Genomic DNA, 17,026 nt, shown 5'->3' with positions numbered 1-17,026 from the left:
AATGACTCATTACACAAAACCTGTCCTGAAGGAACAGGGACAAAGAAAACAAAGTAGGCAGAGGAAGGAAGAAAGGAAACAGCCGAGAATGAATGATGGCAACAATGATGAGTTTAGTGTAGCAGAGGAGAAGAGGGGGTTGGAGAAGAAAACGCACAAAGAGGAAATGTGTTTACAGTCTGAACAAACTTGTATATTAATACTCAGTGTGTGTCTGTGAGAATATGTGGGAGAGTTACATGGCACCATACATAGTGAGATACACGAAAAACAAGAGAATGAAAAAAGGAGAAAACGAGAGGGCATGGGGCCAAAACAGGGTCACAACCTAACCAGTTCGGTCTAGCCGAGTCTGGTTGCACAATAAGCCATCAATCAACCTTCTTCACGCTGTCAGACCTCCCCTTGATTCAGAGGCCATCCACTTTGTACACTGCTGAGGGAACAAAACTTAGAGAGGGAAAAGAGACAGTGGGAGAAAAAATAACCACAGTGGGAAAGATGCACCTTAAAAAGCCCCTCACTCCAGTGAGGCTTGCAATGTGTCTTTGCAAAACACTTTTTTAAGATAGGTGACTAGCGTTACACTTACAGGGTTAGTGTGTGACTGCTGCTGGGAAGGTACTTGAATAAAAGCTAGCTAGATGGGCTAATGCTAATGCTAAGTAGTTCTCAGGGATTCTTTTTCCTCTCCACTTCTCTTTAGTGCAAAACATACTAACTATAATAACCCTAACCCGACAAAATACAACATAAAACCGAATCAACGTTAACGTTAAACAGCATTCAGATTTTTGTTAGCCACAACCTAGAAACAATAAATAATAGCTACTGGGATTGCTACTGTCTCAAAATAAAAAAAAAACCCATTTAATTCCCTCCCCTCTACGCTTATCTACTTCTTGTTAAGACAATAACAAAGCACACACCAGATAAGCAACACAAGAATGCAGAGGATTGAGAAGATGACCTCAGAGACGCACAAAAAAATCACAACTTTAAAAACCATAAAGTCACTTCTGGGAAATTAATTAGAACCGCAAACCCTCCGGGCAGGAGTCTGCTCGGGACAACCAAACGTCCCCAAACATTTTAGTGCTTTTACTGCATGGGTCACCAGGGAAATTCCAGCAATTGTGCACAATCAAAACCGTTATCCTTTATGCATCGCCACATTTTCTTTTTCATTCTGCCCGCTTAAGTGACGAGTTAGTGCTGAAGTCTGGCGCTCCATTAAACAAAGTTCTACTGTTTCATTTCAACACTAGTTTAGGATTTAAAGGTTGATGAATAGCATGGGGGCATAACAAAAAAACATAACAAAAGCATACGCTGAACCTCACAGCAGTGAGGAGTGTGTATGTGTGCTTGTGTGGAGCTTTTTCTCCCTTTCCTGATGACCATGGCAATAAAGTGACAAAAGAAGAAATGATAGGAGGGAGGAGGGATTAGGGGCTGAAAAAGGGTCCCTGGAGAAAGTCAGTAAATTATGTACTGGGCTCTCAAAGTAGACTAGTATCAGGAGCCATCTCGGCCTGATTGCGTCTGTGTGGGACTATGCATGCCTGCGTGTGTGTTTGCATGTGTGTGAGGGTACAATGGCTATGAACAGCTTCGCAGTCAGAGAGAGAGGCAGGAAGAGAGGAAGCAATCCTTCAACAGTGCACAATACCAGACTGCGGACAGACAACGAACGGCTGGAAGGTTCTGGAAACGAGAGAAAAAGCCTGCCTCCCTCACATTTCAGCTCCAAACGCCCCCTCCCAAAGTGCCCTCCATCTAACACTAACACGCACACACTCACACACACATAAATGGCACCATAACTCTATATCCGCAATCAATCTCAGCTATGAAGACACATCCATCTTCAGTAATGTTAATGGGAGGGTTTTGGGGGTTGGAGGGGGTGGAGGACAGAGGTAAAGCAGAGGGTACGCGACTGCAGAGCTGACCTCAGAGCAGTGTGAGGTAATATGGGCTGTGTGTGTGTAATAGAGACAGAGAAAATGAATAAAAAGTGAGAAAAGAGCTATGTGCGTTTGTGCGTACACGGTAGTGTCTTTGTCTACATGTCCGGGGGTCAGGTGTGTGTGTGTGTGTGTGTGTGTGTGTGTGTGTGTGTGTGTGTGTGTGTGTGTGTGTGTGTGTGTGTGTGTGTGTGTGTGTGTGTGTGTGTGTGTGTGTGTGTGTGTGTGTGGGAGAGAGACTGATGGCTGTCAGCTTGCATCTGGCAGAGAAAATAAATTAGGCTTATGAAGACAAATGAACAGGCTATGGAAAGAGTAAACGGGGGTGGAGGGGGATAGTGGCAGGGACAGGGTAGAGGGAAGGGAAGGAATGAAGGGACGGAGATATAATAAAGGAGAAAAGAGGGATATTGTGAGGATGTAGTGCCACAGATATGAAAGGAAAGAGATGGAGCTGCACTGCCAACTAAGAGAGTTCCTTTCGGTAGCCAGTGGCCGTTCATTAAGAAGGACGGGCACACAGACAAGCATGCGGCTGGCAACAGGAGAAGCGTTGGCATGTGGCTTCTCTGCCTGCAAGGGAAACATATATGTGGGTGTATGTGTGGGTATGTGTGTTTGTAGGTCCAGTACCAGCACAATAAAACCCAGAAAATATACTCTTTTGCTTTAGTTAAGTGTTTAACAAGTGTTTTCTTTTCTTCAAACAAGCAAAAAGAACGCCTGTAAAGCCACAATGGAGCCTGATACAATGTGATCCCTGGGTTTGTCTCCGTGCTGGAAGTGCCTCTCAGTGTGTGTTTCCTCTGCTTGTGTGTTAGTGTCAGCATGTATCCATGTGTGTTCTATCTCCGCAGATTTGTCAGTGTCTATCCTATGACACACTCCCCTCGTTGCGAGTGGAGGAGAGCTCTCGGGGGGCTTTGTCACGCGGCGGTCTGTTCTTTTCCTGAGGCCTGGCGCCCCTCGTTTGATAAATGACACATGTCATTCTGTCAGCCCCTGCCATCCGGGCTGGGAGGCCCCGAGCTGATGTATGGCCGCCCAGGCTAAAGGAAATCAGAGTGTTTTGGCAGTGCTTGAAGAACATGGCCTCTTATAAGGGGTATGTGTCTGTGTGTTTGTGTCTGTCTGTCTCTGATACTGAGTGCATGTTTAATTGTGTGTGTATGTGCCTGTTAGTGAGTATATATATGTGTGTGTGTGTGTGTGTGTGTGTGTGTGTGTGTGTGTGTGTGTGTGTGTGTGTGTGTGTGTGTGCATGCTCTCAACCTGTCAGGCGGACGGGCAGAGGGAGACAAATCATCGTCATGGCCGCCCCAGCTGTTCCCCAAATTTGGTGCGAGGAGGAGAGCGAGGGATAAAATCCTGTCGTTTGAGTTTTAAACGGCTGATGCTTCCCAGAAATGGGACTGAGTGAGAGGACAAGTGGAGCTAAGCGCACACACACATGCACAACACACACACATTCACAACACACACACACAAACAGAATCAAAACTCCAATAGGAAACAAGCCAATCCCAGAAAGGAGCAGACAGACAGCCGGAGCGGATTTCTTGAAAACAAACATATGCGTACACACACATAAACACACATGTTCCAAACACACACATAAGTAAACACATTAACAGACACTTTGGTTAGGGCGTTTGCACCTTCACCAACATAAAAGGCTGAAAAAAGTATCAGATATAAAATACTGCATCCTGTAGTCTGCTTTTGTTTTCCACCACAACTTGATTAAACCAAAACTCCCCGATATGTTGATAAGAGTTTCTCAAAACAGCTAAACTATCTCCAGGTCCAGACGGTCCTTGAAGCCTCACATGCACAAACATTTCCCTGGTGGAGGACAGTCCCACCTGGAGGTTGTGAACTCTGTATGACCCTGTTTGATTGGGTATTACTCCCTCCCCCCTTCTCTCCCACGGAAAAGAAGCAGGAGAAGGAGAAAAAACAGCATCATTAAGCTGTGAGTGATGAGTGGCAGCCATGGGTGACATCCTCCCCTCTCTCTTTCTCTCCCCTCCACTATCCAACTGCTTTCACTGTTTCTCTCTCTTTTTTTCTTCTCCATTGCCTTGATACTTTTCTCTCTCTCGCTTTATTCAGCTCTCTCTCCATCCCTCAACCCCTCAAGTCATTTCTCTTTCACTCCTCTGTTGCTTCGCCTCCTCTTTTTCCACTCCCTCCCTCGACCCCCTCTTTCCTCCCTGGTTCTTTTTTGTCTGCTGTCACTCTCTTTTTCTCCTCTTTTTTTTGTTTCCCTTTATACCCCCCCCCCCCCCACACACACACACACACACACTAGTGCCTCACTCAGCCCTGTCTAGTTCTCTGGCCCTGGTCATGTAGACACTCAGCTCCTCCATACATAATAGATCCTAAATATCAGGAGGAGGGGTGCACATTCTCACCCGCTCAGGATTGTACCATCCGCACTGCTTCCACAGTAGCTCCACTGTCTGGCACTGCGAGGCTAAAAATGTCTGAATGTAGATCTAAAATAGTTTAAAGGGTTCCTATGAATATGTGAAAACATCTTTTTTTTTTTTTTACCAAATCATCAGTGGTAATTTCCTGTACCAAGGAGGGCCCTTTTAACAGTTTAGAAGCCACTTCGCAAGCTTCTACTGTTTCTGAATTTTATAATTAAACCTTACAGCACTAGTAAGTGTCGTGGATTAACAATAGTGCAGGGTTGTTTTACCTTACATTAGTCTACACTGTCCCCTAGAAGAAACGGTTCCTCTGTATTTAATGCCGATTGCTATAAAACGGGTGGAAAATGACAATTTCATAGCAATTCAACTTCAAAGTCCTTTTGTAAAGTGGAAATTAGATAATCTTGTCCTCTCTTTGGCTGTTATATAGCAGCATGAAGTTACTGGAGGAGAGAGTTTAACGAGATAATTGACTGAACTCGATGGTAATCAGCGCGAGGCCATTCTGCCCTTTGATCTTGTTTAGTTTGACCAAGTTTAATTACCAAATCCTGACACACACACATTCTCCCCCATGAGTAACGCTTTGCTCTGTGCACACAAAAAGAACTTAACAGTATGGTTTGTCGGGTTATTTATGAGATTACACCACCAGATCCATTTTACTGTTAGTCTAAATCTCTGCTATGTTTTTCCTATTCAAGGTTTCACACAGTTAACTGTAATCACACACACGAACGCTGAAGCTCCTGTTTCTCACACTGTAAAGTATTTTTCTAAACACAAAGTCCAAAACAAAGCCTGCAGCTGTTTTTATTCAGACTGAACTATCACAAACAACCTGTTGTTCGGTATGCCAGAGAACCCTCGAGCAAGTAAGAAGCTGCACAAATTTCTTTCTGTTACTTGTTAAAGGAATTATTTAAGCCGTGTAAATCATGACGACATGTTGACATGTAACCTAGAATTTAACGTATCAGTTTGTAAACCTCTGCTGTCTTAATATATTTATAGTGGAGAGCCATTCATATGAACTTTTCAATGATGGATATTATTGTTTTATTGAAGTACCTGCTTGGTTTTGGGCTGTAATTTTAATGAAAACACATTTGGGCTTTAATAAGTTTAATGTTCATTTTTTTCTATTCGAGCATTTTATTAAAGACCCAATTAACTGTAAAAACAAGAAAAGATTTGGGAGATTCATTGATAATTGAACTTAAATTTAAGCACACTGAATCAGAATAAACACTAATTAAAAGGTAATTGTATATCAGTATATTTTGGAAAACTTGTGTTTCTATGTGAATATTGTTATCATCACTTTGGACTTACAGTTCAACGTCTGACAGCAGTGATTGTTAAACCAGAGAAGTTTGAGTACAAGGCTCCAACTATGAAGCAAGGTAGGAATTAAATGAAGTGACAGACTCAGATGATTGAGAGTAAAAACAGATTAGTTAAAGTGAAAAATAAGGAGGTCACAGTCACACCTAGAAATGACTCACGCACACTGGGAATGTGCCCATTCTTCGACTTTGAATGAGACCAGACATATTCCAAATATACTGTAAGTAGTCAGCAAGATGACAGATATATTACACAGACCTTCAGAACGTTAGAACAGCAAGCAGTACCCAAAGTATAATAACAATTTGAAGGTAGGAGCAAATACCTCTTCATAGACATAAATGGACCAGTTTGACAGGAACCAGAAGCCATGGACGATATTTTGCAGAAGGGACCAGCAAAAATGTTTATTTAGGACCACAATATATTCAAGTTGTATCTATAGACTAGAATCAGTTGCAAGAGAAGATGTATTTTTAACAATTTCAATTCTTCACTTGTGAAGCAAGAGTTTCCGAGAGGATACACTGGAGTTTTTTAGGGTGGCACACTGGGAGAAGTGTTGGGGTACGGATGATAAAAAAAAAAATATATATAAACAATTGATTTCAGGTGTTTCCCTGACCAAACATAAGTATTCTAATTACCAAAAATCCGAAATCAACTTTGTTCCTCAACTTTGTTTCCGCTAAAATGTATTAATTATTGTAACTTCACACCAACACTGACGTTGATGCGAATTGCCCTATGAATATTATTCAATGTCAACATGTTTCAAGGTGGCTGGTTTTGATGCAGTGGCAGTCCTGTCATCGTGTAGCATCGGAGAGGCAGATGGACCAGAGAGAGACAAGTAAACAGGACAACAGTTGGGTCAACAGACAGGCAGAGACAGGTGATCAGAAACAGATGCTCAGGTGGACAGCCAGTTAGAGGGACAGACAGACGGGAGTTGATTTGCTCTGCGAGGGACTGAGTGAGGAGAGAGACACGCTGACAGAGGAGACGTTTGGGTGCACAAGAAGCGTCCTGCTGTTCACTCTGAGACGGACGACTTAGAGGGACAGAGCTGAGCTTATACACCCCCTGTGATTGTCAAGTCTGAGACAACACGGTGGCTCAGGAAAGATTTAGGAGGAATTGTTTTGGGGGGTAGCATGTGGTGCTGTTGAATGGGTTGGGATCCAGAGATATTATATCCCCTTTCAGCTGCCCATCAAGTGGAGGACCGTTAAATGATTATTTTATGAAACCTTGAAAAAAGTTAGCTCAACGGGTTTTCAATGAGTCAAACAAAACTGAAAGACACACCAACAAAATATGCTTTCACTATTTTCCAGTGCAACAGAGCTTCATGGGAATGGAAGAATGTTTTCTAGGAAAATATGTGACAGTCATGTGTTTAAACTTCAGAGAGGATGACACATGACTTAACTGCCCTGCGACCTTTCAGGCTTTTACAACTCAGATGTGTGACTGCAGTGTGTTGTAGAAATCCGACCATTGCAAAAAGAGGTTCCTGAAATATGAGAACACGGCCAGTGGGCCTGAAAGGGTATATTATGCTCTCCTTTTCAGATGTCGAGTTTATGTTCTTGTAACCAGCTCACTGAATCTTGAGCATCCGGTAAGAGAGAGAGAGAGAGAGCGATAGAAGAGGGCAAGAGACAGGGAGGAAGATGAAAGAAAATATGAGCAGGGTAGAGGAGAATTGAGTCAGTAAGATAGAGATTGATGACAGATAGGAAGATGAGAAAAGGCTTACAGGCAGAGAGAGTAGGCCAGTAATCCCCCCAAAAAACAGGAGAAAAAGAGGGAGTAGGCTGAGATAAAGATGAAGAGGTGAGGGGAGGATAGCACTACATCGGGCTGCAGTGTGACCTTCCTCAGCGTCCGCTTTCAAGGACAAATTGTCATATGTTAACAGTATCTATTCCCAGATGGCTTATCTGCAGTAAAGTAGTGTCCAAAAGAATGATATTCATCGCTTTTCATCCCACCACCCTCAGTTAAACAAACACTCCTTTGGGGATAGAAATTTCCGCCCCGACTTTTGTCCACTTGCATTGTTTGGATACACTGAGGCCAGCTTTTATCCGTGTAATAAAAACAAGTACCTTTCTTCTGCTGATATACTGTACTGGTTCTTGTCAACATAATCTACATGCAGTACAACCAAGGCTCTATGAAGGGAAAAATAAACGTAACCACAAGCTGCTGCTGCTCAGTTTGCATACGTTTGATTAATGTTAATGTTCCGCTGATGTTAAAGGGGGATTATATTCCAAACACTAAAGTGTTCAGCTATCATGTGCATACATATTCCAGCTCATATCGAGCCTTTGCCTTGGCAACCCCCAAAATACAAACAAAATTCACTAATTCTATTTGTAAGCCTCCAGTATTTGTAGGGTTGCTTTATACTTTGCCGTGAAGAATTTATGTAACTCTCCATTACAAAGTTTTCATATTCCTGTTCTGAACTTCAATGGAATTTCTGCTGAGATAAAATATTCAGACAAAGAGTACTGCAGTGGTTACTGTCTTGAAATGATGACGAATGATGTTTTTTATACTAGAAAGTTTCTACAAATGTTTCAAGCATGTTAAATGCATGCGAGCCATTTTTGAAATGTGTAAAACCTTCCAAAAATCATTAGCTTAACATTTTTTTTTATTTTTATTTTTGGGTAAAACTAGTGATGCACTGATCGAGCGTTCATTGTCCTGATATCATTGATGAGAAACCACTTAATGTGGATCTGGCCGATAACTCATCTGACTATTTAGTTCAGTAAAAGCCACAAAAGGATTTGGTTGGTGCATCTGTGAGTATAATATGTGTCTCTTTATTTAGGGGCTTATAAAGCCATCTTAAATCACACAAGTAGGTTTGTATTATTCTAAAATTGTTAAAGGATTCCTTTTGTTGGAAATATGGGAAGCCAAAAGGGTGTGAACAAGAACAAAGTGGTTCAAATGGTCTTCCCAGTAACCATAAATTACAGATTATTTCAGCCAGAGAGCTACACCTGAGTGATTGTTTCATTTTGAGATACGACTGAGAGCTAAATTGTGTTTTATTGCCCAAGTCACATGACAATTTAGTGGTGAAAGTGGTTTCTGTAACCTGACTTGGTTTCATTTAAAACACATCATTTAATTGGCCTATAAAGAGTATTAAATTATGGTTATATTACATCTGGAGACAAGTTCAAGGAATAAACTTCAACACTCAAGAAGGAAATATGGGTTTTATTTCTGTCTTTATATGTAAACTAAGATCTAAGGATAAAATATGTCTACCTGGCAACAGCAAAGCGATAGTCGCGTTGGCGTGCTTGCCTGCAGTATAGCACAGGCGCATGTAATCAGTGGCTAATAACACGGTGGGAGTCGCTGCCCCACCGTAAATCAATGGGCAAAATAATTGCTAATACACTGGTTATCGATTAGTGTGCCCGCCATGCTCTCATTTTCTGGGGTGACCGTGGCTAAGCGCTAAAGCAGTGACAAGGGTAAAGTGTTATTTCTCAAAAAGGCACAGAGACAGACAGCTGGGCAGGAAAAAATGACTACAGGGCCTCTGCAGTAATTCTTAATTGACACCTGTCAGAGCAATGGCAGCAGTCACAGCTGCTGCAGGAGAACGTCTACCAGAGTCCTGTTCATCTGTCACTTTTAATACCTTTTCTTCACAGCCTATCTTTCTCTCCCTCTGTTGTCTTCTTCCCCTCACCCACACCCTCTCTTCCCCACCCAGATGTTCAAGGCTGGCTAACAGAAGCAGCTCAGGGGCTGGGTCGTACGGGGCCTCCGGTGCAACTCATTCACCTCACTGCTGTTTTCTAACATTTACCCGGTTAGATCAAAGACAGTTTTTTCTTTCTTAGCTTCATGTACTGAACTCTGGACTTAAACATCAGCAATAAAAGGGAACAAAAGATTCAATAAAAACGAGAAGCTTACTGAGAAGTAATTTAACCTCACCGAGACTGTTATGGTAGCCATGAATCTCCAGCTTTATCTCTAGCATGTTCACCATGTTTACTCTAACAGGCGCCGCCTCAGTGGTCATTTATAATAGATCAAGTGTAGCATGAAAAAAAGAGTTATTTCTGAGATCACTCCAAGCAAAATGCAGAAACAAATATCAAAATCTAAGCAGTCTTTTTCGTCTAGTCTGGCTTGTGACAAATTAGATCACAGCAGCCATCACTGGTTAACTCTGTCTCTCGAATGCCGGCGTCAGTCTGGCCTACAGAGCATTAATCAGGAAGGACGCACACAAGACACACCGGTGTTACATGGCACTGGAATGTAAAACTAAAAACATAAAGTGCATTTATATTAAAGTAATTAGATGTCAGATGCACAAGACTTCGGTATTGTAAAAATAAAACACATTCTAGGCTGGAGGCTTCCCTTGAGTACACACTGACCTCTGAGTGTACCCTGGACCTCCCGTCTTCTTGCCTTAAATCATCACTTCACATTTTTCTCCCTCTCTCTTCTGCACGTTTCCTTTTTTTTACACTTAGCCTTATTCCCTTTGTCCCTTTCTTGGCTTCTATTTGACTGCAATTCTTTCTAACCCTAAATACCTCACTAGAGCTGCAAAGATTCATCTAATATCAGACAATTAATTGTCAGCTTCTAAATGTGAGGATTCGATGCCTTTCTTTTTTTACATGACGGTCAGCGGCATATCTGTGGGGGTTTTAAATTGTTTCTTTGACAACAATCACAAGACATTTAACCCTTAGCTGTTTGAAATGAAAACAGGTATTTCTTATCTTATTTCTGACATGCTTTGGGTAACATTTGTATCTATTATTTAAGATTATAATTGGCAGATTAATTGATAATGAAAATAATTATTAATTGCAGCCCTAACCGTAAATCCTGATGCCCAGAATAAAGGCCCACAATTACATAGGATTGGTGAAATACATATGTTTGTGTTGAGTACAAAGGGGAATATTTTAGCTTGTGAAAATGTTTAAAGCAATTGAAATGAAAATCTTACAAACCCTATCTGTAATTTCACCCTCTCCTCTGCTCACCCAACTGACTCTTTTACTCAATCAGCACCAACAGTTTGTTTTGCATCTTGAGCCCTAAACCCCTCAAGGATAAATCATGTGGATTATTCCACTATCGTTATTATTTTACATCCCCAATGTACATCATGGCTTTTGTTGTGCAGTTGTTTTGAAACGAAGCCAAGGTATCTTTGCGAATGGAAAACAGACACTGAAAACCAGAGACAATAAAGACATGCAGGAAGTGTTTGAGAGTAGGGATGATAGTGAGTTTTATTACTGTAAAAATGACCTTGTTTTCTTTACTTCATTGTCAAGGCTCTTTGTGTCGTGCCTGAGTGAAAACCCAGGTTTTCCTGCTTCCTCTGAACCTCATCAGGCTCTGGGATAGTTTTACCTCTGGGCTGCAGCGCTGAATGCCTTTACATCGTCACCCTGCTGGCAAGCCTAATTCCCACATATTTTCAATTCAACCCTCTCTTTTCCATAAGAGCAGTCATCGATCTTCATTTGTCACTTAACCTCCATGAAGATGAGGACAGAGAGTGTAGTTGTGCGAGTGTAGTTGTGCGAGTGTGCGCATTAGTGTGTGTCTTTGATTTCCTGAAGGCCTACCGGCTCTGACACCACATGCAAATGAAACTGCTGGTGGAGCGGAGTGTGGGGTAGCAAATATATCCACTGACTCCTTCAGTCAATGTCACCTGTTAATGACACTTTACATACACTGCCTTATCAGAGGATCAGAATATTTCACACACACACACACACACGCTCTGTTCGCATCTACAGGGCTTTTCACTTCACAAATAATGTATTTTTTTCTCACAGCACAGCTTCAACTCCTGACAAATGTCATTAAAAAACTTGAACAGAAACATCCCAATAAACCAACACAAGGTTCCAAGGCGATGGCTTCTCAGTTGACAGGTGCCGTGAGCTAGATTTCTGCAGAAGAAATACAATGCAAAGTAACTACAACAACAGCAGCAAAATGAATGAATGCTGCCTCGCTTAGAACTTTGTTCCTGTTCTGTCAAACAAACCAAAAGGTTGTTGCCAGAACGATCAGAGGGAAAGTATTAGGAACATCTTTCACATCCAATGGAATCCAGCTATTGCTTTACTATTGAAAACTACCTATGTTGCATACTATATGCAGTCATATTTCTTCTACTTAGCTGGTGTACATCTAGAGTTGAGACTGCTACCATCAATACCCTGGTCACAGTGGTGTTTGTGTCCAACACGGGCACACATTCCGATTTGTCACATCACATTGCAACCTCTGCTGATGAGTGTACACTGAAATATCTGGGTGTGTGAAAAGTAGCTAACACAAAGTTGATTATATCAAGGCAGCTTGCCGACTTGACACATTGCTGAATTTGTAAGCATTAATCGGTGGGGTCCTGTCACTGATCCGTCAGCTACCTAGATAATTAGGGACCACGGCTAACGATGCCGTCGGGAAGAATGGAAACTCAATTTCTCCCCCGCCCACAAGTCATAATTAAGAGACTCCTTCTGCATTGAGGTAGTTGTTTTGCGCTGTAAAGGGGGTTCTGCCGCTGATGTCAGTTCTGAAGCTCATAAGGCAAGTCACTGTCTGTGCATCCTGTTCTTCATTGCGTCTTCAATCTGGACAAATGTTGCAGAGCGCTTTAATTAAACACATGCTGAGCTAAGCTATACAGACAGATCATTAAAATGAAGCACTGATGTCCATTTATTGGAGACACTGAATCATACATATTAAAGAAATTAATAGCATCAACAGTCTCTGACTGTAACCTGATTTATGTTTAGGGTGCTAAACTTTTTAATTAGTAGCATCATTGTGTGAGTGGCCGAACTCAGCCAGTCGCCTAACATTTCTATCAAGAGGAGACAAAGGCAAACTAATTACACTATTTAGCTATGAAAGAACAAATTTCCAAATGGTAATGTTTGGCAATATCACAGCATGTCACTTTCTCTCCCTTCATGACCTGTACTAATTCTGTCAGTGTAGAAGCTGCTCTCTCTTTTGTCAGTGGAGATAAGAATCGTGCAGGAGTAAATATTTCCAAACGTGTACACTTACGAGTGAAAGGAAACTGAGTAGATTTGACCTTCCCTGAATAATCAATGTAAGAAAAGTAATTATAAAGATGTTTATCCCACAAACTAACCAGTATCTTGGTCCTTCCCACTGTGGATTGGTCACATACCGTTTGCCCCGCCTCTTGCTATGTCTCAGGAATGTTGTGCAGGATAGGTAAAAATATATCTTTTTTTACAGGTAGACCTTTTTAACTCCTGGAATGAATTCAACACAGTGTCACACTGTAATCACACTGACATGTTGAATGATTAGTTGACAGATTCATTACTTAGAGTGACAGTGCTTGATTTAAGATATTGTGGCTGGCAACTAAAAGCGGGAGTAAACATGCAGAAATACCATTAATTTTCCGACAGCAATCAAAATGGTGACCTCGGTATCAAGGCCAATACAGAGTTATGGCTTCTTTGTTTATCTTGTACACCACATTTCGCATCTATAACTGAACTAATTACTGCCTATCTATGTAATATGCATAATATATTATTCATATTTAAATAGGCTAATGCAACCAATGTAAACAATATCATACAGTTAAAATATGTGGTGCTTATAGGTGTTGCAATTTTGATCCCCCATTAAGTTTGTTAATATTGTGAAATTGTAAATGTGTTTTGGAAGATAAAGAATGTAAATGATTTGTAAAGTGTTAAATGCATCACAGATAGAAAGGAACTAAACTCGCTTGGAGTCACAGTACTGTTTTATCTTTCAAATTTCTCCTCTTACTAAATTTGAATGCTTATCACAATAACTTAATATGACTGCATTGTTTTCCTTGAGGTCCTATGATAAATACCTCACAGCACAACAGTTCTCCAGTGAGAGGAGACAAGAAAAAAAAAGGAAAATGACGACAAATGACTGCAGCAAAAGTCTCTGCTGCTCAAATTGCACTGCACTGAACTCAACTGCCAAAACTAACAGATGCAGTAATGTGGTTCCAAATGAAAGAACACTGATGTATTGTCACTGGTCATAAACTAGATAGGGTACAGCGCCATTACAGGGTCTAAAATCATCACTGTGACTGATGAAACAGAGCCCATTTGAAATGGCATACAAAGAGCCATTGAAGCCTCTCTTTCTCTCTCTGAGGAGCGTATGCAACATTTTGTTTTAGTACAACTGACAAATCCAGGTTGTGGAAATATCTGGTAATTTATTGTAAAAAACGGCCGTGTTTAAAAAGGTGTGTACACCATTTCACTAGACAAAGCAGTCGCATACACTTCAGTAAAGGTGTTATAGTTTTTTAGATTGACCATATGTCATGTGCTGGAAATAACATAGAGACAAAGCCTGCCAAGTTGGGATTGACCATTACTGCCTGTGATGTATGTGTCTGTCACAAAAACAGACAATTAAATCAATATTCAAAAGCTGAGCCGGAATGGGGCCACTTCAGAGCTTGGCTGACTGAGTGACCAGAAGAGACTGAACAACAGGAAACCCTTTTTTTTTTTAATGCTCTCTTTTGGGGATTTCACCAGTGGCAGAGGTATAAACCGACACTATTCACTTCCAGGCTTGTTCTTCAAACACATTTCTTTCTATCCATCACTAAAGCCTGGCGTCAATTAGAAATTACAGCCCCACCGAGTTCAAAGTCTTTCTGTCACAACCTTGATTAAGTCTGCTTAACCTCACATTTCCACCGCCTGCTTAACATTCTACAGCTGTTTTATTCGGCTTTGGTCATTACTGCACAAACTTCAAAGGCTCCTCTTTTCCCCGTCATTTGAAAAACGCATGTCAATCACACACATCGCCCAGGGACATCAAATGGATGGAGGCAAACATGCCATTCTCCCTCAGAACACTTCATGTCTGATCAACTTAACGAAAGCATGTAGGCCTGTGTGTCAGAAGGCAAAATGTGGGAGCTATAACAGATATTGTGTTATAAAACATACATAATTATTTACTTTTGCTGAGATTCTTTCTCTTAAAACAAAGCGTAAATACAAATGAGTGGTTAACTTTTAACATTTATAGTGCCTATTTTTACAGATGCTCACCGGAAACACACCTTAACACTTAAATATCGACTGGTTTATGATACATAATTGGGATTTTACATACTTTACCACTCTTATAATTGTGTTTTCATGTATATAATTCTGTTGTTGCACCCTGTCTCTAACATTTATGACATTCACAACACAGCTTTTACTGAGAAACACACACAGAGGTCAGGTCAAGAGCTTAAAGTGACCATTAGAGATAACCTCCCCTCTTCACCCTGCAGTATTTTGGGACTATTTCTGTATGAGATGCTTTTCTGTGATCTCGCTACGCCCCAGCACCCCTCCTCCCCTACTCCCTTGTTCCCTCCCCCTTGGGTATTAATCGCAAGTATTTATCCCGCTTGAGAACTTTTCTTTCAATTTGTCTTTTCTTTGCTCCTGGTGGGGGCAAACAGTTATCCTTTGAGGGAGTCCAGCTGCCGGGGCGCATGCGTGTCTCTATGGTGAATGATTTACTGATGTTTATCAGGAATGAATAGATCAAAGGCAGTCGCATGACAGGCGATCAATCAAGCATCAAATCAAGGATGGCAATCCCTGAGCGGAACACAAGCTCAAAATACGCCACTTTTTTTTTTTACTGGCACCAACACATCAAACACGTTGGCCTGTAAAAATGAGATAAGATGAGCTTTGTTTGGGGAACTTGGATGCTGGCAACCTAGTGGAGGATCAGCTTTAAAGCGTTGAAAGTGAAGTGTATTCATTTCTCAAGAGGCAGTATTGGCACTGAGGAATGGCTGCGTAAATGTAACACTACAGTTGCCAATCCAACACGCCTTAGATAAGTAACAATGAACTTATTATAGACTGTTAAAATGTTGGACAATTATACATTAGGACATTTTGCTGAATGCACATAACGACTCGAGCTTACTGTCTATAACATATCCCCTTATCCTCGTCTTGTGTCCTGCATTAGGCCTGCACGCTGCGAGAAAACTTGTATGCGTACTGAATGTGCTTCCTGGCTGTTTCACGGACTGTTAGGACAATAAAGTGTATGTGTGTGTATCAGGCTTACCTGCTGACCGCCGCGGTGCTTGCTGCTTTCTCCTCGGCATGCTGCTGCAAGACTTTCCGCCTGACTTTTCATGCAGAGATAAAAATCGCGGACAAACTGGAGAGGAAACCAAAAATGAGGAAATCAAAGCCAGCAGCGTTTCCTCAGTTCTTCAGCTGGATGTTGGAATGAAAGTGTAGATCCCTCGAAGGGTGAAGAAGTCTTTTTTATCGATGCAATTGGAGAGTTATTCTCTTCTGATCATTTTATAATCGGTATGTCCGTTGGGAAAATTAAAAATACAGATCGTTTAAAGCGAATGGGAGCTCGTCCGTTAACTTCTGCCGATCACAGAAACTCATCGCAGGCTGCCGTCGGTGAAAACTGGCTGAAAGCTCCGTGCGGATCACAGTTTATCGAAGGGGGAATATGGACAGCTACGAGAGATCCTCGCTGCGTTTCCATCCAGAGAGGTTTACACCCTTAACTGGACTATTTCATACCTCTGTTCACGGGAAAAGTGAAGAAAACGGAGATCCTCTTCTGGCGTTTTAATTCACTCGGCGTCAGAGTCCAAACTGCACCGTAGTGTTTCGCTTCCTCCGTACCTCCAGGTGCCAGCTCCGGGCTCCGCTACAGTCTTTAGGAGGAAATAAGAGGAAAAGGAGGAAAGAGTGACACGTTAGCCAGTCTCTGTGTCAATCAGTCAAGTGTGTGTGTGTGGAGAAAAATCCCGCAGCAGCGATCAGCTCACACCCCGTCTCCCTGAAAACACCCCTTGGATAATGAAATACTCACATATACGCTGTCCGTCCGATTGTCAACACAGACACTTGACGAATTTCTCAGAAAGTCATCCCAAAACCCATCGAGCAAGCCCGCCCTCTGAACATCAGACTTACTGTTGTTATTGTTTCCGGGGTTTTATTTATTATTGTTTGTTCTAACGAGCGTCCCTGGATATTCTCCGCAGTGAAATGTGCGCACATTGGTGATGCACCGTGCGTTCAGACAGCTCCCACTGATAGACAGACACATCCAGCTGCCTTTCCGGCCTCTCCTTTACTCCACCCC

General features: G+C 41.8%; 1 protein-coding gene across 3 annotated transcripts in view; it reads right to left on the bottom strand.

Annotated features, from left to right (window-relative positions):
• tshz1 (teashirt zinc finger homeobox 1) overlaps positions 1–17,026 on the bottom strand; it is a 141,144-nt gene that overhangs the window by 10,528 nt on the left and 113,590 nt on the right. Inside the window, exons 1-2 of one of the 3 annotated variants that reach the window (XM_063899992.1) lie at positions 16,751–16,966; positions 15,974–16,592 (exon numbers count right to left, since the gene is read on the bottom strand). In XM_063899992.1, the coding sequence (XP_063756062.1) occupies positions 15,974–16,013 (40 nt within the window). In that variant the 5' untranslated portion in view covers positions 16,014–16,592; positions 16,751–16,966. Of the gene's footprint in view, positions 1–15,973; positions 16,593–16,750; positions 16,967–17,026 lie in introns of those variants that run through there. The other 2 variants (XM_063899994.1, XM_063899993.1) reach the window with 2 other exon arrangements.

The sequence above is a fragment of the Eleginops maclovinus genome, chromosome 13 (genome assembly GCF_036324505.1).
Source record: "Eleginops maclovinus isolate JMC-PN-2008 ecotype Puerto Natales chromosome 13, JC_Emac_rtc_rv5, whole genome shotgun sequence".
Lineage (NCBI taxonomy): Eukaryota > Metazoa > Chordata > Actinopteri > Perciformes > Eleginopidae > Eleginops > Eleginops maclovinus.
The sequence above is the reverse complement of the archived record's forward strand: the minus strand, read 5'-3'. Positions and strand labels throughout refer to the sequence as shown.